The sequence below is a fragment of the Crotalus tigris genome, unplaced genomic scaffold, assembly GCF_016545835.1.
Source record: "Crotalus tigris isolate CLP2741 ecotype Arizona unplaced genomic scaffold, ASM1654583v1 scf7180000018504.2861643, whole genome shotgun sequence".
NCBI lineage: Eukaryota > Metazoa > Chordata > Lepidosauria > Squamata > Viperidae > Crotalus > Crotalus tigris.
This window is the reverse complement of record NW_024097043.1, coordinates 206,319-228,565: the sequence shown is the minus strand read 5'-3', so window position 1 is coordinate 228,565 and position 22,247 is coordinate 206,319. Positions and strand designations below refer to the sequence as shown.

The 22,247-nt window shown below is 39.3% G+C and overlaps 1 protein-coding gene across 3 annotated transcripts in view; it reads right to left on the bottom strand.

Annotated features, from left to right (window-relative positions):
• Positions 1 to 17,308, bottom strand: part of MYRF (myelin regulatory factor) — a 119,076-nt gene extending 101,768 nt beyond the window's left edge. For all 3 annotated transcript variants that reach the window (XM_039353152.1, XM_039353154.1, XM_039353153.1), the window contains exon 1: positions 17,022 to 17,308. In XM_039353152.1, coding sequence (XP_039209086.1) covers positions 17,022 to 17,067 — 46 coding nt within the window. In that variant the 5' untranslated portion in view covers positions 17,068 to 17,308. The remainder of the gene's footprint in view (positions 1 to 17,021) is intronic.
• Between the last annotated feature and the right edge of the window lie 4,939 nt (positions 17,309 to 22,247).

Sequence of the window (22,247 nt, the reverse complement as noted above, 5' to 3'; positions counted from 1 at the left end):
GGTGTAATTTTTCATCCCTATCCCAGAGTTATCAGACCTTACAAAACCTTATCAGGGTGATCTACAAGAAGCCCAAAATATAGTCTTTCTTTTATTATCAATATCTCATTGTTCAAAGTGCAACTGCAAAGGAGTATTGCACACAGTTTCCTAAGGAATGCGCATTCAAATAGATCTGAAATACAATGAAGGTATACAAGAATGCTCTTTGTGTAGGGTTCATGCAATCCAATAACATAAAGAAAATATTATGGCTGCATGCTGTGTTTGTTTTAACAGTTCCCCGGAGCAGCCTTTCATTTCTGTTCTTATTAAATAAGAGTAAGTCAGGGGGGAAAAGGGAGGACTGAAGAAAAAGATGCCTTCTTCTTTAACAAGGAAAGAAGCCAGATTCACTGCATGATTATTAAAAGCTTTTTTGTGCAAAATGAGTGGGTATGTGAATATATTTAAATCACACTATTAAAATAAATTGCAGAAATTCAGCTATTTAATCTGGATTGCTAAGGGAGGAGTAACAGGTGTGCATCTCAACACAGTTGCTCTACACATCAAAGGTTCTGAGTGTGCATCCATAACAAATCTAATAAATTAAATTCAATCTCAGAAAGGATTAAGGAAGTTTCCCATCCAAGGTCACAATGCTCTAAATTGCTACTAATCAAAATTGACTGGTACTATATGTATCCATGCTGGCAACTTTCCTATCTACAGTACAACAGTTTTGGGTTTTGGTTGTTGCTTTGTTTTTGTTTTGTTTTTTACAATAAACCCTATTTAATAACTCTGACTTCTGAATTGGTTGATGATGCTAACACTACCAGAGCAGGTCTCGCCATGCAAGTTTTAATTTATGCAGTTACTGTGATTACTCAGATACTCTTCCTCAACCTGGGACTCTCCAGACATGCTAAGCTTCAACTTAGCATGTCTGGAGAGCAATTTAGCATGTTTAATTCTACAGCAAATGGAAGCAGGGATTCCAGGAAAGTACCCACAGAGACACACGAAGAATGCTACAGGAAGGCACAAAAAAGCTTAATAATAAAAGATAGTCCCTACATAGTTTGTAATGCAGCTTAAGAATCATTGATGTTTTGCTGTATAATTTTACATTGGAGTAAATAAAAACTCTCTTGGCCTTTTTTTAAAAAAAATCCAAATCTTAGGAGGACATTCCAAAGAGGTTTTTCACCTTATTCGGTCTCCCATAATCTATCTTGGCATGCATTGTTGGTAATGTACAGTACACAGAATATGTCAGATACATGAAAAATATAGATACACAAGTATAGTTTACATCAGTTATTGATAAACCAAGTGCTTATAGTCACAGAACCCCAACACTAAAACATGCACCAATTGTGAATCAATTATTTCACTCTTGCTCCTCAAAAGAATCAGCATTTATAATCTAACTGGAACACACAGTTCTACTTTAGTTATTTGTATCTGTTTATGCTAGAATTTAAGTCTACTCTTTCTGAAATAATAAAAGGGAAGCAAAGGGAATTGTTTTCTCACCTTATTTGCACAACAGATTCTATCTGTATCCGTTGAGCAGAAATTTGTTACTTATAACTTCATTTGGCCAGTTTGTGCCCAGAGGATTGTAGAATGAGGCACAAAGGTAGGCTCCTAGCAACCTAAGACTGCAACCATTGAAAAATTCAAGATTCAAGTGTACAGAAGAATTATAGTTTTAGTAGTTTTCTCCATAAGTTATGAAATATTGCAATAGCATAAGTTTAATGAGACCTACACAAGCAATTCCCATTTGGATAATGCAATACAAATAAGAACCCTTTTTGGATCAAAAGCAGCAACTTGTGTTGCATTCTGCTAGCAGATTAGAGAAATCCTTTTGGTGGTAAGGTAACATCACTGAAAAGGGCATGCTACCGTTCACACACACACACACACACATATATATATATATATATATATCCTGAAAAAAATGGGAGCTTTTGTGCTCCCATCGCAATCCTTAAAATTAGTTGAAATTCCAACTTAAGTAAAAAATTCATGTTGCTCAAAATCATGCTATTAATCTATCACCAACAGGTGCCTGTTCCAGGAGTTGCAAATGCCCATGCTCACTCACTGAGCTACAAATTTTCCCTTTTTCCTGTACTAAAAATAGGGACACAGCTAGTATTTGAATCCAGTTCCAGGCAGTTCTTGCTTTCATCTATATCCCATCTATTTTTAAGAGGTGCAAAAAAGTGTACATGGATTAACTCCTTACTTTGTTCTTGCAACAATCCAGGAAGGGACAAGAAAGGTTCTCAACTGAAACCTCAAAAAGTGGCCATTCAGTGTAAACAACACTAAGCTCGATGAGGCATTTATTTTGTACTACAAGCTTTTTATTTTACATTGCCCATGTTCTATGTTTCCTTTGACTGTTGTGCAACAGTGTTCACATGAATTGGGTCATATTCATCTTGTCTTAAGAATAAATACAGAAATTAGACATGAGGGTCAAACACAGCCTTGATTTGTTTCTAACTAATATTATGGGACAAGAACATTCACTTGAGGAGCTCTATTTGTGGTGCAATGATTTAGACACCTAATCTTTGAGAATTCATATGCTGTTCTAGAGAGGCCTAGAATTCCTCCAATCTTATCAGAAGATTCTCCAACTTAAGACCAATGCATTAGCATCTGGGGACATTTAAGAGTAACAGATCCAGGCAAATCTCAGTTCAAATCCTCATTCCTCAGTGATATCCTTAATTGGATATTGTTAAGACAATTCCTTCTTCAGTCTAGTTTTTTTATATTGCTATGGACATGGGAAAAGAATCATGCATGCCATGACATGTGCCTTGGCAAGGATATGTGGAAAATTAAATAAAATTAAATGCATTTACAAATGCATTTGTAAACAATTATCATTGTTTTCAAAAACAAAGTGTTTCTAGAGAGAAGTCACAATTAATGAATTACAACCATGAGATCAATTGAGTTGAATAGTATCCCATTTAAACTTGATGTGTGAAATTGCGTTCATCTGAACTGAGTAAGGATAGACAAATAGATGCAGTAATGGTTATAGTTGTGGCAGGAAGTTTGAGAAATAAAAAAAGCAACTTCTAGGATTTGCCCACTGAATCACACTGAGGATCAATGGGAATTAATCATTAGAAATTTACAATCATGAATAGACAAAGAAAGGGAAAGATCTAATTCAGAATCAAGAAGGCCTCCCTCTATACAATCCTATATTTTTATAATTAATACTTCTGTGCAATCCCAAGAATAGTTTGCTATCCTTCTAAATGTAGCATTTACTACTTGCATATACACACCATCCTGCACCTTTGGCTTAGAAGGCCCAGTCTCTCACCTCTTTTTAAAACAACTGCTCTTTAGTCTTCTGACAATTCAGATAATGGATGGAAGCCTCAGTTATCCCTTCCTTTCTCCAGCATACCAATCCACCAGCAAGTCACCAGAAATGAAATAGAACAGTCAATCAGCCTTGCTGCTTCACCAGAGAAGTGCTATATGCTGCTTTCACTTACCTGTTCGGACCCAGTGCATCTTGACTGTGGCAACTTCCAACTCTCACACGAACTAGGAACTGATATCCTATTCTAGCATCACCTTAGATTATTATTTTGTTTCTCTGACCTGATCTAGTCACTGCCTCTAAGATTTTCTATTTCTTATTTAAAAGGCAAGGAGGAATGCTGTCAGGAAGGGAGACTGCCAACTCTTGACAGCATCCCACTCTGATTAGGCACATACTGGGATTTGGGTTGCAAAGGGATTATTGAGAAGAGGCAGTCATGTGCTTGTGCTGTACCAGGTTCCATAAGACCCCTCTGTCACAGAATTCCCATGTAAACAAAGTATTTGTAGGAAGCTTCTTAACTTACTGATAAATCACCAGCCAGAACTAAAAATAAGAGGCCATCCTACATGCTACTAAAGTCTCACAGTAGGGATTTAAGTCCCATAACAGATTCTTGGGGCATTTCAATAAAAGTTCAATAAAAAAAGTTCTTATCCATATACTCAGCTGCTGTATCTGTGGTGGAATTCTGAACCCACTAAGAAGTATCACTGGAAGTAAATAAAATAAGCAAAATGCTCAGAGCTCAGCCAACATGCTGCCATGGCTTGCAATTTTAGCCCTAAAAACATATACAAGGAACAAATAATAAAAACAGACTAAAGTGAATATTTTTCTCCTCAAAGTCAAATGAAGATGGGATCTGTCAACAGTACCCCACAGAAACAGCAGTGTGAATACATGGGTTAGATCAGAGGTCACTTTATGACTTGTGGGAGTTGAAGTCCACAAGTCATAAAGTCGTCAAGGTTGGGGAACCCTGGGTTAGATGATAATATCTGTAATATCTCTCCTATGCATACACAGCCTTAGATAAAATTCCATGAATGGAACATGGTGATAATACACCATAATCAAAACATCATATGAAAGCTCTGCTGAGATAGTGGGGAAGTAGTCTAGTGGTTAAGGTACCAAACTAGAAAACAGGAGACTGTTAGCTTTTGTCCTGCCTTAGCTGTGAAAGCCAGCTGAGTGACCCTTGGGGCCAGTCCTTTTCTCTCTCAGCCCAACCCACCTCACCGGGTTGCTGTGGAGAAAGTAGTAGGAGGAAAGTGTTGTGGATATGTTTGCCCCCTTTAGTTATTTGTAAAAATAAATAAAGATAGGATACAAATAAATAAAAACAAAGTAAAAAATAAGAATAAATGGTATGTTTGCTGCTGCTGCTATTATTATTATTATTATTATTATTATTATTATTATTATTATTATTATTATTATTATTATGGATCATCGCACAGTCAGCCAGATGTTCAGACTGGATTTGGCATTTTGCCTACCTATCGAGTCCTTACCAAGGACCTGGGATAAGCAGATGTGGATGTTTGATTTTATTACAGATATCGTCGCAGGATGGAAGCAGTTCCTAGTAAGGCCGCCTTTTGCAATTGACTAATAGCAAATTTGTCAATACCAATGGTGTTCAAGTGGTGCTCCAATTGTTTTGGGATTGCACCCAAGGAACCTATCACTATTGGTACTACCCTTGCTTGCTTTTGCCACAGTCTTTCTATTTCTATTTGTAGGTCTTTGTATTTTGTTATCTTCTCCAGTTCTTTCTCGTCTATTCTGCTGTCTCCAGGCACTGCCACGTCCACTATCCAGACTTTTTTGTCTTTTTTATCGACAGTTGTTAAGTCCAGGATGTTATGTTGCTGGTGTTGTTGTTGATGTTGTTGTTGTTGTTGTTATAGTACCCATTTGCTTCTACCAATAAACTCACTGTGCTCTTCCTTCACATCTTACTCACATAACCAACACTGAAGGTACATCCATATCAGAGACTCCTAGAGTCTCATGGCTGAAACTGCAAGAAAAGTATAGAAGAGCACCTGAGTAAGAAAGCCCAGCCTGTCAACCCAAGCTTTTTATCTGTTTTATATTCTGAAGTATCCAGCCACTCAACTGGGTTTCCAATTCAGCTCCTTTTTGTTGAAGTAGATAATTTCAATCTTTACTAGAACACCTTAAATTAAACTTTTTTTCTTGTATAAACTTCAGATTTTTTAAAAAATTCAATTCTATCTCTTTTGTTTTCACTTTTAAAGTATCTGCCTCCAATGCCAAGCTCTATTAAAGTTTTCAGACAGTTGCCAAGCCACCCTTCTCACTCCCCATACACCATTTATTCTTCCTTTTAAGCTACTCTGCACATCTTTCCCAATGTACATTCTTTAACAAGCCCTTATCTCATAAATTAGGGAAGAGAGCAAGCGGGATCCCAAATAGCTAAGCTCTGTTGTAACTGTTTCCCTTATATGAGTGTTAGATGGAGAGGAAGGTAGGGTTACCAGCAGATGCCAGCCAAGGGTCAGACGCTTCTCCCAAAACTCCCTAATACTCCCCAACTCCTCTTTGATATAAAATACAAACCTTCTACGTAAATACTCTTGAAACACAGCAGACAGAGGAAAAATAACTGAATTCTTACCTGTTTCATCAAATCTTTAATACACACAACTTTTTTTTACCTTTACAAACACACTTTATTTTCTGTTTTGTTTTTGTTTTTTTTATCCTGAGAGAAGTTAGGCAACTGGCCGGCAAGTACTACCCAAACTTTCAATAGCCTGCAATGGAGAAGCAATGGGCAGCACAGTCTTTCAATATCCTTACACGCACAAAGAATAGTTTCCCACAGAAAATTAAAAAATCAGAGGATCTGAAACAACCTTTTCCTTTTTTACTCCATGCCTGAAAAGTAAAAGACAAAGGCACATGCCACACGAGCTGTTCCACCCCATTACAACCTATTCCAATATATTTACTGCTCAAGCAATTTCTTGGCTTCCCTGTTTTTGTCACCAAATTCTCATTTTCATCCTGTTTTGCCATTCCTGATGGAACAAGTCATTGCTCGCTTGCAATGAGTGAGGAAGAGAATGAACTCTAGCAAGCTTAACTGTAATATCCTTTGTCAGAAAGGACAGGAGTATTTATTCTAAATTTTATGACATGTGTTTAGTACTCATTCTTTAATGTTTAGAAATATTTCTAGCAACAATTCAGTAAGAATAGCACATCAGGGATTTATTCAGTTCACGTTCTATAAAAAGAAATTAAAAAACAAAATGGAAGCAGCAGAGCACTTGTCTTTCAGTCAGATCCCAGAAGTGAAGTGGAATTTGTTTATAGAACTTGTAGCTTTGGGGATTGAATATATTCAGTACTGAAAATATTCAGTAGCTACAGCATCTGGAAAACTGATAGAAACCTTTACTACATTTGATTTACCAAATGTTTAGCTTTTAAACAGCATACAGGAATTCCATTCTCTTTTAACATTATCGCTTTGAAGGATGGGGAAAAGATGGTAGTGTTAATAAGTTCCTTGTTGCAAATAGTTTTTAAGTTTGAATGTTCATTTGTTTCTTTAAATGAAGAATAATAGAATCAGAATGCTTCAGCAAGTGTTATCTTCCAGATGTTGCTCATCAGCAATGTCTGTCATCTCTTATTATGGGAACTGAAATTCAACAATTTTTAGAGAGCTGCACACTGCACATCCGATTATTAAATTTCTATATACTGCGCAGCTAAATATTAGACTTTTCTATTTATAATTTAGTATTCTCTCCAAAACTCTCAAAGAAGTACTAGATACCTTTTTGCCCATCCATCTAAATAATTTGTTTCCCATAAAATAGGCCAGAAATGTTGTTCACCAGTTTTCAAAGGGTACATGGATATAGGAAATATGCTTAAAAATTAAATAGTAGAAAATGAACAGATCTCCTTAACTCAGATTGCAATTCATTGTGAACTGACTGAATATCTGAAATTATTTCTACCTATTATAACTTGAAGAATTCACTATTAATAATGAAACTAAATTTTCTTTTTTAAAAAAGAAAATACGTTATAAATACAACTAGTTTGCAACTAGTTTTGAAATCACCAGAATATTTTCTGTACACAGCCCACAACTGGTCTTGAAAGTTTGTCACAAGGAGTAGCCATGAAGATGAAACTAATAAAAAGTAATAACCAAGAATTGAAAGAAAACTCAGGAATTCAATTGTATGGATTCTCCAAAGACATGAAGTGATAAAGTAGAAACCACTTTGGCCATTAGCTTGTTGTCTTCCTCAGATTCTCAGCAAAGAAAGAGAACAGGACTTCTTTGTTCTTTCCTCATTTTAATGGCATGGTTATGGAAACAACAGTACTGTAAATATTGGTGTGCTTTTAAATTGATACGTTATTTCTTTCATAATTAGTTATTTCTGTAGCACAGAAGAATGCATCATTCTATACAATGGAATTCCCTCATGATAAATGCTGGAGATAATTAGAAGTTTTAGGAGAGAAATCAACTTTTCAAATAGTTCACAATCACTTGCCAGGATGTAGAGAACAAGCTTTTTTAAAAGCCAAATAAATAGTAAATAAGAGAAAATACTGTATTCAAACTGTGCTGTTAGAAGATGGATAAAACTATTTTTGGACAGTCGATTAATAGTTTATCATCTTATAATCACAGAACTGGAAAGATCTTACAGATTATCTAATCCAACCCCTCCTTGATGTGTAATCTATAATACAGAATAAAATTACTACTTTTTTTCCCTAACAATATCCAGCCACTGTTTAAATCCCTCCCACAAGGTAGAACAAAGAAAAGGAAACATATCAATCAATTTCTGTTTTACTAAGGAGATAAGATATATTCAACTACCTTTCTTTGCTTTACATGTTGGAAAAACTAATCAACTTTGTTTGCTTAAATGACCATAGTTACTTTTCCATTTGTAATCCCAATTTCCTTTAAAAGATTGCCAAAAATCTTTGTAAATCAAATATTTATGCCAGATTCTAATTAAAGCTGAAACCTGTCCTTGCAAACTTAAATTTGCTAAAGATTACTCAGGATGATCAGATATATAGCAAAGGGGCGTTGTCTTACCTGAACACCTTTTCTCAGCATGATGATGGAGAATCCACCGGTGGATTATCTCAGCTTTCTTGCTCAGTTGAGACTAAGTCAGAAAATTGCCATGCCTCCCGCTGGGCTGGACTGTACCCAGATGTTTGACCAAGTTGAAGCAAACAACAAAGTCCGAAGTGTTGGCTCCTCCTACCCGATACAGGATCAGACGGCCCTTAAAGGGTGGGTGTGGATTCTCCATCATCATGCTGAAAAAAGGCGTTCAGGTAAGACAATGCCCCTTCTCCAGCATGATGAGTAGAGAATCCACTGATGGGACATACCAAAGCCGCTCATGTCCCTACGGGAGGGAACCAGTCTGGGCTTGTGTCCCACTAGGTGAAAACACCTGCTGCAACACCCTCCGGCCAAACGAAGCATCCGAAGAGGCAAACTTGTCCAACTTATAGTGCCTGATGAAGAAGGGGAGGACCAAGTTGCCACCTTGCAGATTTCTTCAATGGACGCCTGTGTAGACCAGGCCGCTGATGTAGCCGCACTGCGAGTGGAGTGAGCAGTGATGTATCCAGGAACCGGTAGGGATTGAGATAGATAAGCACGGGCAATGCCCGCCCTAATCCACCTCCCAATGGTCGAAGAAGAGACCTTCTGACCCATGGAAGAGGGCTGGAAGGACACAAACAGGGCCTTGGACTTGGGGAAGGTAGAAGTCCATTTTATATAACAATGCAGGGCCCTGCGCACATCCAGTTTATGCCACTGCCTTTCCAGACTATGGAATGGATTGGGACAAAAATTGGGAAGTACCACCTCCTGGGTCCTATGAAACCAGGTATTGACCTTCAGAATGAAGGACGGGTCTAAACAAAGGACCACCCTGTCCTCATGGAAAGTGCACAGATCACTCCTAACTGAAAGGGCAGCCAACTCCGAAATGCATCTGGCTGACATGACTGCAATTAGGAATGCTACTTTCAGTGAAAGGAGTCTTAAAGAATAAGATCTGATGAGTTCAAACGGTGTTGAAATTAGAGCCTGTAGAACCCATGACAGGTCGAACCGCTGGTGGTCTGGCGTTAGTTGCCCCCTTGAGGAAGGCGCTTACCACTGGGTGCTGGGCTAAAGGAACCAGATTGTCACAAGTAAGCACCATGGATAAGGCCGCTACCTACCTGCGGATAGTGTTAGCCGTCAACCCCCTATCCATACCTTCCAGCAAATAGTCCAGAATATTTTGAATGGTCACTGAAAGAGGCTGGAGGTGGTGCTTAGTGCACCACAGGCAGAAGTTTCTCCATGTTGCATCATAAATCCTATTAGTAGAGGGGCGCCTGGAAGCTTGGACCATAGAGATCACCCTCGACAAATAGCATTCTCTGGTTAAATTCCGCCGCTCAAGTGCCAGGCGGCCAACTGGAGCCACTGGGGATCTGGGTGTTGAAGGGCCCCTTGGCTAAGGGAGATGCGCTCTGGAGGAATCCTTCATGGCAGTGAGATGGAAAGCTCCACGAGGTCAGCAAACCACGGGCGTCTCGGCCAATGTGGAACAACCAAGATGATCTCCGCCTGCTCCTGAAGCACCTTGCGGATGGTCGCCGGGATCAGGGGGAGGGGTGAGAAGGCGTACAGTAACTCCCTGGGCCACCTGCTGCGAAGAGCGTCCATTCCCTGTGCACCTGGGGAAGGGAACCTGGTGAAGAACTTGGGCAGTTGAGAGTTGGTTGGGGAGGCAAACAGGTCTAACTGAGGCTGGCTGAACCTGTCCAAGATCTCCCTGAACAGAGCTGGGTCTAGTCGCCACTCGGAGTGGTCCACCGTAGACCTGCTCAGGGAATCTGCTTGTTGGTTCGCCTCCCCCGATATATGCTCTGCCCTGAGCAAGCTGAGATTGGTCTCTGCCCAGGAGTTCAAACTGTGGGCTTCAAGCATAAGGGACTTGGATCAGTCCTTTCCTGTCTGTTCACGTGTGCTTTTGCTCCCACATTGTCGGTTAACACTAGAACATGTTGTTCCGCCACCATGATGGTGAAGTGATGCAAGGCCAGATGAATGGCCCTGAGCTCTAGCCAGTTTATACTGTGGCTTAAGTCCGAATTGGACCATCGACCCTGAACCAATTGCAAATGGAGGTGACCCCCCCCCATCCAAACACGCTGGCGTCTGTGGTCAAGGTGAGCCTGGCAGGCTCCTTGAAGAGGGATCCCTTGGCCATTGCCGGGGAGGTCCACCATCGGAGGGAAGATAATGTCTGGCGTGGGAGCCTGACTCTCCTGTTGGAAGAGCTCATGTTCAAATTCTGAAAGGGAAGAAGGAACCATTGAAACTCTCTGGAGTGCAACCTGGCCCATGGGACGATCCCCATACAGGAGACCATCTTCCCCAGCAACTGTGACAGCTCGACTAGAGGAACTACCCTCTCCATTCGGACCTGGTGTATGAGGGTCCGGATGCTGTCCTGGCATTCCTGGGAAAGGAAAACCTCACAAAGGTTCGAGTCTATGACTGCCCCCAGGTGGAGGAGGTGATTTGAAGGGACCGTGTGGCTCTTTTGGAAGTTCATGGAGAATCCGTGAAGTTGAAAAGTCCTGATGGTGAATGCCAGGTCCGACTGGGCCAAATGGAAGGAATGGGACTGGATAAGGATATCATCCAGATAGCATTGAACGCGCACCGGGATCATTCTCAGATGAGCGGCTAATACCGCTAAGATCTTCGTGAACACCCGTGGGGCCAAGGAAAGGCCAAACGAGAGCGCTTTGTACTAACAATGCCGGTGCGCGTAACAAAACCGGAGGAATTTGCGACGCTCAGGAAAGATCAGAACGTGCAGGTAAGCTTCTATTAGGTCTATGGAGGACAGAAAATTGCCCCTCCTGATGCTGGCCAGGATAGACTTGAAAGTCTGCATCTTGAACTGCTTGTAGGCCAAGTGGTAATTTAGTCCTTTCAAGTCCAATATCGCCCTCCAGCCCTCCGAGGCCTTTGATATCACGAACAGAATGGAGTAAAACCCCTGTCCCTTCTGTTCCGTGGGCACTGGCTCTATGGCCTCTATCTGCAGTAGATGGGAGATGGCCATGGACATCTTGGTGGAGTTCCTCATGCTGGGGCAAGCGAGGAAGCGTCCTGGAGGTATGGTTAAGAACTCCAGGACAAGGCCGTGTCGAGGAATCTGTGGTGATGGCCTCCCAAATGTCGGCGAATAGAGATAGCCGACCACCTATGGGAGAGGTCTCCCTGGAGTCATTTGTTCCGTCTATACGGACGGCCTCCGGAGCCCCGAAAGGGCCGTTTAGACTGTACTGGGCCCTGGTTCTGGGGTTTTGGCAGTTCTGCTTGCGATCCTGTCTGGGAGGAAAGGATCGAGAGTTACGGGACCAATTCCAGGACGGTCTGGATTGAAAGGGCTGTCTCCAGTCCCAGGTCAGCCCGGCACGAAAAGACCCTTAAATACGTCTGTCCATGGGGCAAATCATGAATTTGCAAGGCAGCTCATGGTGTTTCTAATAGTGGTATGTTTCTAAATGGAAACACACCACATGACTCAGTAAAATCAAACAGTAAATAAAAGAGGGTGAAATAGATAAAGGGAATCATGATAATTTTTTTCATTATTTGGCCTTGGAAAAGTTCGAGAAGATGACAATCTAAAGGGCAACTGCCACATTGTCCGATCTTGAAAAGCAATTCTTATACTACCATAACTAATTGCGGATAAGCCCATCCTAGAATTTTTATACATAGTGACAGGTGGAAAATGGCAAACTGTTCCTGTCATTTATAAAACCACACAATTTTAAGGCCATGATGTGTTTTAAAGATCTTAAGCTCTGATTTGCAGGTTAAAAAAGGAACAAACCTTTGGGGGTGCATTTTGGAACTTAACATTTTTGGTTTATCCATGAATATATATGGTAGATCATTATAACTAAAGTGAATCACTTAGCAGGAGTAGTATAAAGTTGGGTTTTAATTGTGAGTTGTCATTTGTGCGTATTTTTCTTCCAAATTTCACAATTCACCTCAGTCTGGACTTTGATAATGTAAATTTTGTACACAGCAAATCAAAAGTTGATGAGAAGTTATTCCTATCAAGTGTTCTTATTTTAAAAACAATCAGGAACATCTCATAAAAAGAAACTAAAACAAGGAAGAGAAGAATATATGGAAACAGGGTGATAATCCATATCAGCAGTCTCTTTTTTACAAATATTTCCTTCCACTCATCTAACAGAATACCCAAATAAAAAATACATTACATGAGAACCAAACAGAATTAGCTAGCTACCTAGAAATTTGTACACTCTAAAGAGAAAATCAAACAACTCAGTGACTTGTAGGAGCTAAATAAGTCCTACTTCTCATAGTCTTGTTACAAAAGTAACAAACTACTATCTCATTTTCACACTGTACAGGTTAATAACATTGGACAAAATAGTTTCTTAAAAGATATAACTGCAAAGACTCCATCAAACATACATGTGTAATGAAGTTCAACAACAGTGCATCATTTTGATTTTACTTTAAGAGTGACATGCCATATTTCTCCCTTCAAAATTAGTCACTGTTACTTCTAGAGTAAACCATTTAAAAATGCAGATGGGGAAGTTAGGATGTTATGAAGGATGTACTTGAAAACTTTGGAAATTGGTAATATTACTCTATATAGTAAATCAACAAGAGACTCTGAATAACTATAATAATAACTATAACTATAATAACTATAACTATAATTACTTGGGGATTAGTTAATTTGTCATCCCTTATATTTTAAAGTATTTTAAGCAATGAGATAAAGCATGAGAATAAGCCACAATGCTTCTTTTAAATTTGTGATGACTGGAGATTCTTTAAAAAAATAATTAAAAGGTATTTTTGCTTAATATAAATAAAAATAAAAATAAAGTCAATGGAAAAAGGAGGGAAGGAAAGGGAGGCAGAAAAAATGGATAAATCGAGGAAAGAAAAAGAAAAGAAGGAAAGCAATTTCTTTCAGTGGAATAGGATATATAGTACAGTTATAGTATCAATTTTTTACATATTTAAAATAGTAAATTAGCCATTTCTGTAACCATGATCTACTTAACCATCAAAACCTAAAATCAAAGTTTCATTTTTTTTCTCTTTTGAGCAGAAAGTCTAAAAGCAGTTTCCAAGTGGAAACCACACCACATAAATTCGTTTCTCTAATTAATGCAGTTAACTTTGCTATTTCTGTCAGTTCCATCATCTTTTCAATCCATTCCTCCATTGTGGAAATTAACACTTTCCATTTTTGAGCATATAGGATTCGTGCTAAAGTATACGACAACAAAGTTCCAAACGACAACAAAGTTCCAATTTTTTTTCCATCGATTTATCCAATAGCACTTTAAAAAAACCTTCTGATTTCCACTGTAAGTCCATTTTAAGGATAATCTGAATTAAAATATGGATCTGCTGTTCCCCATATTCCTTTACTTTATTACACATCCAACACGTATGATTTAAAAATACCTTCCTTACAAGTTATATACCCAGCAAACATTCAAAAGACTTTTGTATGTTTTAGATAATATATCTGGTGTTAAATACTATCAGTACACCATTTTATAAAAATTCTCTAAGATTATAATTCAATGTATATTTCAGTCATTGGTCTACAATTGTTCCCACTGGTCCAACACTATATTATAGCCAAAATTTCTTCCCCATTAAATCGTACAATGCTTAACATATTCACTTTCTAAATTTAATATCAGCAGCATTTTATATACTTTAGCTATAAAGTGTTCATCATTAGCACACTACAATTGCAAAATCATTTTTAACAGCTTTAAAACCAGATAGTTTCTCATCGGAAGTAAACCTTTCTTTCAGTTATAAATAGGTAAACCAGTTGCCTGTATGACCTTTTAATTCCAAGTCTTTTTGTGACTGGGGATTCTTTTAAGCAATTCTGCACCACAGTATGAGTAGATTTGAATTAGAGGCAAGGAGTTGGATTTGATGGGCTGAAGTGGTGTCTTACAATATTGTTAATTATTATAATTAACAATATTGTAAGACACCACTTCAGCCCATGAGCATAGGCAGCAAACAACTGTATACAAAGACCAATAAGTTGTAAACAAATGTATACAAAGACCATAAGTTGAAAGATATTAGATGTGATTTATTTGGTCTGCAAACAATTCTTTTTTCAGTTTATTACCATTTCTATGAATTGCTCTAGTTCATTTGCCACATCATCACTACATGAAGAAGTTGACAAGAAAAGAAGTATTGAGGAAGAATATAAAATATTATCAAATCCTGGATTTGATCAATACATTACTTTGACATCAAGTCACCCTTCCATTCAGCCAGTCCACAACTAAAGTGTGCAGGATATGACTTAAAAATTATTCACATAGGATACCACTTTGGAGTGCTCCCCCCCCACCTTACTATTTATTCATCGGTAAAGTAGTTTGATTTGAAGTGCTAGTTTTCTGAAATGGAATCAAGATCAGTGAAATAAGTCATATTTCCCATGAAACCACAAATACAAAAGTTCTGCTAAGAAAAGATGGTTCATAGCACCTTACAAAGGAAAAATCACAGGAGAATTTTGGAACTATCTAGAAGAAAAGGTTTATAAATAAAGATAAGAACTATAGCAAAGAAAATCTTGAAACACAGCACAAAAGTAACTTAAAGAGACAAAGACCTAAAAAAAAATTCAGGAAGAACATGCCGACTTAATTTAAGATAAACATTATTATGCACTTAATAAAAACTTATCACCCTGCAGGGGGGCTGTTAGTTTTTCAAGGACTGAAATAATACATTCCTCCTCTGGGACTAATAGCAGTCTGCAGGTAAGGAAAGAGGCAATTTCAACAGAGAAAACAGTACAAGAATCAGACTCCCCTATTTTGACTTTTCTTATCCCAAAAGTATTGAGATTCCTGTAGCTATATTAAAATAAAATCATATTCCTATATATACATTAAAATAAAACCAAATTGCCTTATATTAGGTAATTTAAATATTGAGCACTCAAGTAATACATAACTAGTCTTCCTTAAGAATAAGTTCATACAATATTTTTCAGAAAGTGAAAACAGAGTGTTGCAGCTTTTCAACAATGAAAAAAATAATTAAAACATCAGAAAAGCTAATGTTCTTATGTCATAATGATTTGCATTAATACTGAGGGTGCTGCAAGAATCATTATTTTTGCTCCCAGAATTAACATTTTAAAATATCTACTCACATTTTATGAGTATGCATAAAATGTGAACGAAACAGATATATTTCTTTTTGTATCTCAGAGTCAGAACTAGCTGCCAGCTCCATTTGTGATCAGTGGCAATCAAAGATTTGCAAACCACAACACAACAGGTACTATATGCTGTGAGGAAAGGATCAAATCCCTGAATTTTTCTGGATATGAGAATTTCCATACAATTTAAAATTCAAAAATAATATCCATCACAGGGTATTATGACATCATGGTAACAAAATGGAAACCATGTAGGAAAAATTACATACAGGCCTTTGCCATGTTGAATCGGACACACAGAAAGGGAAGGAATCCTCATTAGTATATAATCTTTTACAAAAGATTAAGGGACTTCTCAAAGCCTAGTAAGGACTGGATAATGTTGACATGTGACAAATGACCTGAGACTCACTTGAGAATGACTGTGGGATTTTAGAATGAATATTAGGATCGATGTGCTGTATTATAGGAAAAAGTAAACGGTAACTTTGCACTTTCTGATTCTATTCCAACTGTCAGCCCATATGGATTTTCTAACCAATTATTAACAATTAGATGTATCCAAGATGACATGATAAAAGGTTCTAGAAATTTGGAGAAAAATGGTGGAAGGAACAAGATCCTGACACAATCACTTTTGACTCTGCTCTATAGTTTATTACTGATTTAACTATTGTGAATTTTGGTTTAAAAAAAATCCAGTGGTTTTATACCTGTGTGAGTCGTATCATAGTTCAGCCGTGGCCCTCAAAGCTTTCGTCTTTCAATTTGGACACGGAACCAAGCATTAACAAGACCAATGAGCCAGCTCAGGATCGCTCGTAACACGTGACCCGTATCAGACTGTAACGCAAGGTGAGCTTCGAGGGGCAGAAGAAAGTAAATAAAGAATCGAGGCGTGCAATTTCAGGAGACGAGCGGGACTTGGCGGGGTACCGGGAGGGGAAAGGGAATCGTTCAAAAGCCCCTCGCGAGGCGTTTGCGATATGGTCCGGATTCCCTTTCTGACAGGGCCCGTGGGCAGCTCTCGGCGAGCGGTCCTGGTGCCCCTTCAATGCATGGCGTTGCCCTTCTAATTCGCCTTCTCGCAACCTCCTTCGCGCGAATCCAAGAAATCCTATCTTTCCCGCCACACACCTGCGGTGCTCGACACGACACGCATTACTTGAGGCGCCGCGGCCGCCGTCCCCACGCGCCCTGTTCCCCCAAATCAAAGAGTAGCGGCGAAGGAAACCGGGGCTGGCTTTGCCCTTCTCCCCACCCTGCACAACATGCCGGGTTTCGCACTCGCCTACCTTCGAAGAAGCGCTGCAGAGCTTCGGTCTCATCCACCACCTCCATAGCTGGGCCATGCACCAAGCGGCCGAGCTAGTCGCCGAGCCCGCACAGGGGCATCCCCCGGGCCAGGGCGCCTCGAGCGCGCAACACCGGCGCCGCGCGCCCCGGAGCCCTTTCGCCCTGGGACTTCGGACTAGGCTCCCCGGACTCTAGCCCCGAGCTGGGGCGTGCCTCCGTCGCCTGAGCAGAAGCGACACGCTTTCCTCCGGGGCGATTGACTCCCAGGCTCCCCCAGCCGGCACTTCACGGCGGCTTCCCCCCCACCCCACCCTCCCCACACCGCTTGGCAGTCAACTTTGGATCTGCGGACGCCCCAGCCTCTCCCCGCACGCCCTCCTCGCCTCTTTTTCTCCGCCTTCTCCTCCGCCGCCGCCGCCGCCCGCCTCCACTGCTCCTGCTCTCTGCTGGCCAGAGCGGGCAAGACGCGAACGGCTGCCTTCGAAGTCGCTGTTTTTGTCTTGCCCTGCCATACCGTTAACTTAAATGGTAAATTTACAAGCAACTAAAACACATGTGTTACTCGCTGCTTCATGAAATGTGGGTTGTGTGGCATGACAATGTAAGTTTAGAGAATGGTTAACAGAACAGAGCTGGAAGGGACCCTGGAGGTCTTCTAGTCCAACCCCCTGCTCAAGCAGGAGACCCTATACCAGACAAGTGGCTGTCCAGTCTCTTCTTAAAAGTTTCCAGTGATGGAGCGACCACAACTTCTGAAGGCAAGCTGTTCCACTGATTGATAGTTCTCACTGTTAGGAATTTTCTCCATAGTTCTAGCCTGCTAGCTCTTTGATCAATTTCCATTCATTGTTTCTTGTTTTACCTTCTGGTGCTTTGGAAGACAGGTTGACCCCTTCAAATATCGGAACGCTGCTATCATGTCACCCCAGTCTTTCTTTTCACTAGACTAGACTTACCCAATTCCTGCAACCATTTTTCATATGTTTAGCCTCCAGCCCTCTAATCATCTTTGTTGCTCTTTTCTGCACTCTTTCCAGAGTCTGGTTCACTCTTTCCAGCAACTAGCTGTGCTCCAATCTACCAGCCCAGTCTTAAGTTCAGCAGGTGTACAACTGAAAGAGCATTACGGAAGACTGACGGCAGAGGGTTTTACAATGATCGGGGTTGCAAAAATCTGGGTGGAGACTCACCAGGAAGAAGAAGGAAGCCCTATATTTCTGAGCCCTATATTCAAGCATAGCTCCTCTTGTCTCTTTAACAAGGTTCAGCCTTTTAAAATAGCTACCTAATGCTTGTATGAAATCAGGATTTGTTGAGACTGTTCTAAAATTACAGGGAACCTTCCACAAAATCTGATACTGGCAACCCTCGACTTACAACCACAATGGAGCCCAAAATTTCTATTGCTAAGTGAAGCAGTTGTTAAATGAATTTTGCCCCATTTTACAACCTTTCTTGCCATAGCTGTTAAGTGAATCACTGTAGGTGTTAAATTAGTAACATGGTTGTTAAGTGAACCTGACTTCCCCCTTGACGTTGCTAGGCAGAAGGTAGCAAAAGGGGATCACATCGCTCTGAAACACTGCAACCATCATAAATCTGAGCCAGTTGCCAAGTGCCCCAATTTTGATCAAATGACTGTGTGGATGCCACAACAGTCATAAGTGTGAAAAATGGTCATGTCACTTTTTTCAGTACCATTGTAACTTTGAATGGTCACTAAATGAATGGTTGTAAGTTGAGGACTGCCTGTAGCAAGCTGAAGTTATATCGCATAAAACTGGAGCAGTTCATATTATTGACACTACCCATCCTGCTGCAGCAGATTAAAACAAAGAATGTCCATGATATTGAACACACTGATCTACATAGATTTCCGTGCTTGCTCCATATAAATAAGCAGGACAGCTGCTAATATTCTAAGAAAACAGAGATGATCAACTGGCTTTTCAGGTCTTCCAACAGTGAATTTCTATTCATATGCTGTTCTTGGTAAAAAAAAAAAAAATACAGGAGTGCTCTACCATTTATTTGTCCCACACAATGCCTTTGCCATTGTCACTAAAGGATCATCTACCTCCGACCTCCTACTGTATAGCTGCTGCCCTATATGGGTGCGTGCTTGCTTTAGCCGAGCAGCTGAGATAATTTTCCTGCCTTGGAAGACTTTGCTAAAAATATATACTCTTGGCATATACTTCCAACATTTTCACTCATCCCTCCCAGGATGTCAGGTGCTGAAAGACAAGGTCCAAATTTGAAGATTTAATTCAGCTGCCTTATTGCTAAAAACCTATGCACAGGAATCTTCTCACCTAATGGTCAGCATCTGCTTAGAGTTAGATATGGGCCAATGGCATTTAAGGGGGGTTGGACTTAGTTCGCTTGTGGCTATGTAGGGATTATAAGATAATCCCCCTTTTCACTCCACCCCTAGATTCTACTATTTCTACACAGGAACATTCACACACCAGAATAAGGTAGCACAGGAGGATTTGGGAGGGATTTAAATATATAGATTTATTTTAATACATACTATAGATGAGACTCCCAATTTGATTTATGCACCACAACTTCCATTAATTAGAGTCAGTGTAATCAATTGTAATTATAGATGTTATCATGTGGGTGATATAGGAGATAATATCACATGCATTCTTAGTTGATACATACATTACACTAAAATAAAACTTTTCAAAATATAGTTTAAACCAATCATGCATAACATGATATGTCAATCCAGACATGAGATGCATTGCTAAATTTCTCCCTACTTAGTTTCAGAAAACCTCACTGAATTCTTCCATACTTCTGCATAAATATCTCAAAGTGGTATCTACAGAACAATCAGGAAATTTCCTAACTAGGAAATAACTTCTAGTGAATTATTTCTGAATTAACAAATGTTGATCCAATAATATTGACATTTATGGATATTCATTTTTGGGAGAGACCTCCACAATATGCAAGTGAAGCAAATATATAAGGTCTTAGAAAAGACTAAAATGAATAGATGTAGGCTTATGTTTTAACCTCCATTCTTAAAACCTGTCAAATGGGTCTTATTTTTTTTCTGAATAGGACATGGAGAGGATTTATGTTTGTGTTTTTCTGCAGATGCGCACACAATCAATAATAATGCCCAAACCACATTCATATAGACACACACAGAGAGTACCATATCTAAATGAAGTTACAGTTGTCTAACCACAGTTAACCAAAGGCAGAGGCCCTGCCAGAATGAGACTGTGGGCCCATTCTCTTCTGGACAGATAAAGTACACAATGAGGTTTTGTCCAGCCCTGCAAACTAATTCAGAAGGGCAAACTCTCTGTGTGTGTCCGTGTCCATCTATCTATATAAATATATGTCTTTGATATATACATATATATTCTCTTTCACAGCTGTGCAGTGACAAATTCTTCTTCAGGGAGGGGGCAAAAGAAAAGGAGGGCCTGTGATTTTTCTGAAAGCAATAGGGCTATTATTTCAGAGTTGGAAAGCAAAACTCAACAGTATTTTCCAACTTCCCCCCCTTTCCAACTCCTTCTCTTAAGACAATTGTTTTCCTTCGCTCTTTCCCTCCCCTTGTCTATCATAGAAACACCCTGCAAGCAACCAGGGAGGAAGCAGAACATTTTTGTTCATTTCTGTCAGCCTCAGCCCTGAAAGCAAGCATTTCCCCATAGGAAAAAAAAGGGGAAGTAAAGTAATGGTTTTATGGACCCAAGTCCTTAATTCTATTGAATCTGGTAAGAAGATTCTTACCTTATAGCTCGAAGTTACAATATCATAAGGTCTTATTCCTTGGCTATAATTTTCTTAGGATATTTAGTCAAAGTGTTATCTACTGCATTATTTCAATTCACATGCTTGTTGATGTTATCAAACATGTTCATATTTGGTGAAGCAAAATTTATTTTTGCAGAGGTCATGTTTACTCCTCCTCAAAATGTGTTCTGCTGTTTAGCTTTCATTATTTCTAATGGTAGTCAGGAAAGATAATGATTTCTTCATTGTCTTTAGTTTTCTCTCTTTCAAAGGTGCCATGCTATGTTGGCTGCATTCCCGTGTTCTCTTAAATAAGAATAAATGCCAGAAATGTGTACTGTTAGGTTCATTAGCCTTAGAAAAAAATAACAAAAGATGAAACTTCTTGGCAATATATCTCATGTTATTTCATCCACCGATACATAAAATATGTAAACAACATACAAAGCTTCTGAGAGTCAAAGTACATATTGAATGATTCTGTTGCTTTATTCAACCGCTAAAGTGGTACTGATAGGAACAGATCTGAGGTTCCCTAAGTTGGCGAATGTTATTGTCTTTTATTGTTTGGCTTGTTTCTCCTAGTTCTTTTTTCCCCTACCATATTAGAAGAGAAAGACATACAAATATACTGGATGTTATTTTCTGCTGATAAGCAAAGCAAGTGATCTCTTAAGTATTGTACTGAAGGAAAATCATGGACCTTGGTTACATAGTTTGGCTCAACTCAGATGAATAGTCCATGAACTCCATTAAAATATGTAGTGCTTGGTGTGGGTATTCCAAGATGACAGGTGGTGATTAGTGATAGTTTCCCCCCAACTCAAGATCATCTTCTACATGCAATAAAGCACAAACCCTATCTAACTTTTTGCTTTTGTGATAACTCTGAATGGAGTTTTGCCTCTGATTTCCATTGGGGGAAAAAAACTCAACGATCTTTGCTAAATTCTTACCTAAAAGAGTGAATTGGGGAAAACATCACTCTTTGTATCTTTAATCAGGAAAAGCATAATAGAAAACTATGTTAATAAATTACAGAGGCATTGCCAGCCCTAATTCTCAAAGTTGTATCTGTTGTTCCTGGGCTTATGTTTGTTTGCTCAATAAACATGTAAATAGAGGTAAAAGATGTTTATATTAGTATGAGTTTTATCTAATTTCAGGATTGGCTGTGATTGGAAAAGGGGAACAGTAGCATGATTTGATGGTATTATAGGAACTATTAGATACAATATAGTGGAGAATGAAATTCATAAGCTATATGTCAGAGTATAACTGCAACATCATTGCATAAAGTATAAGGATTTGAAACTGGCAGAGACTTGAGTTATTAGAAATGTTTATTACAATAAGTTGCTCAAGGGTCTCTTGATGTAGCCTATACATTTCTTCATACAATTTCTTTTCCTAAATTAGTCATTAAGTAATAACAGTGAAAAGGGATGCATTTT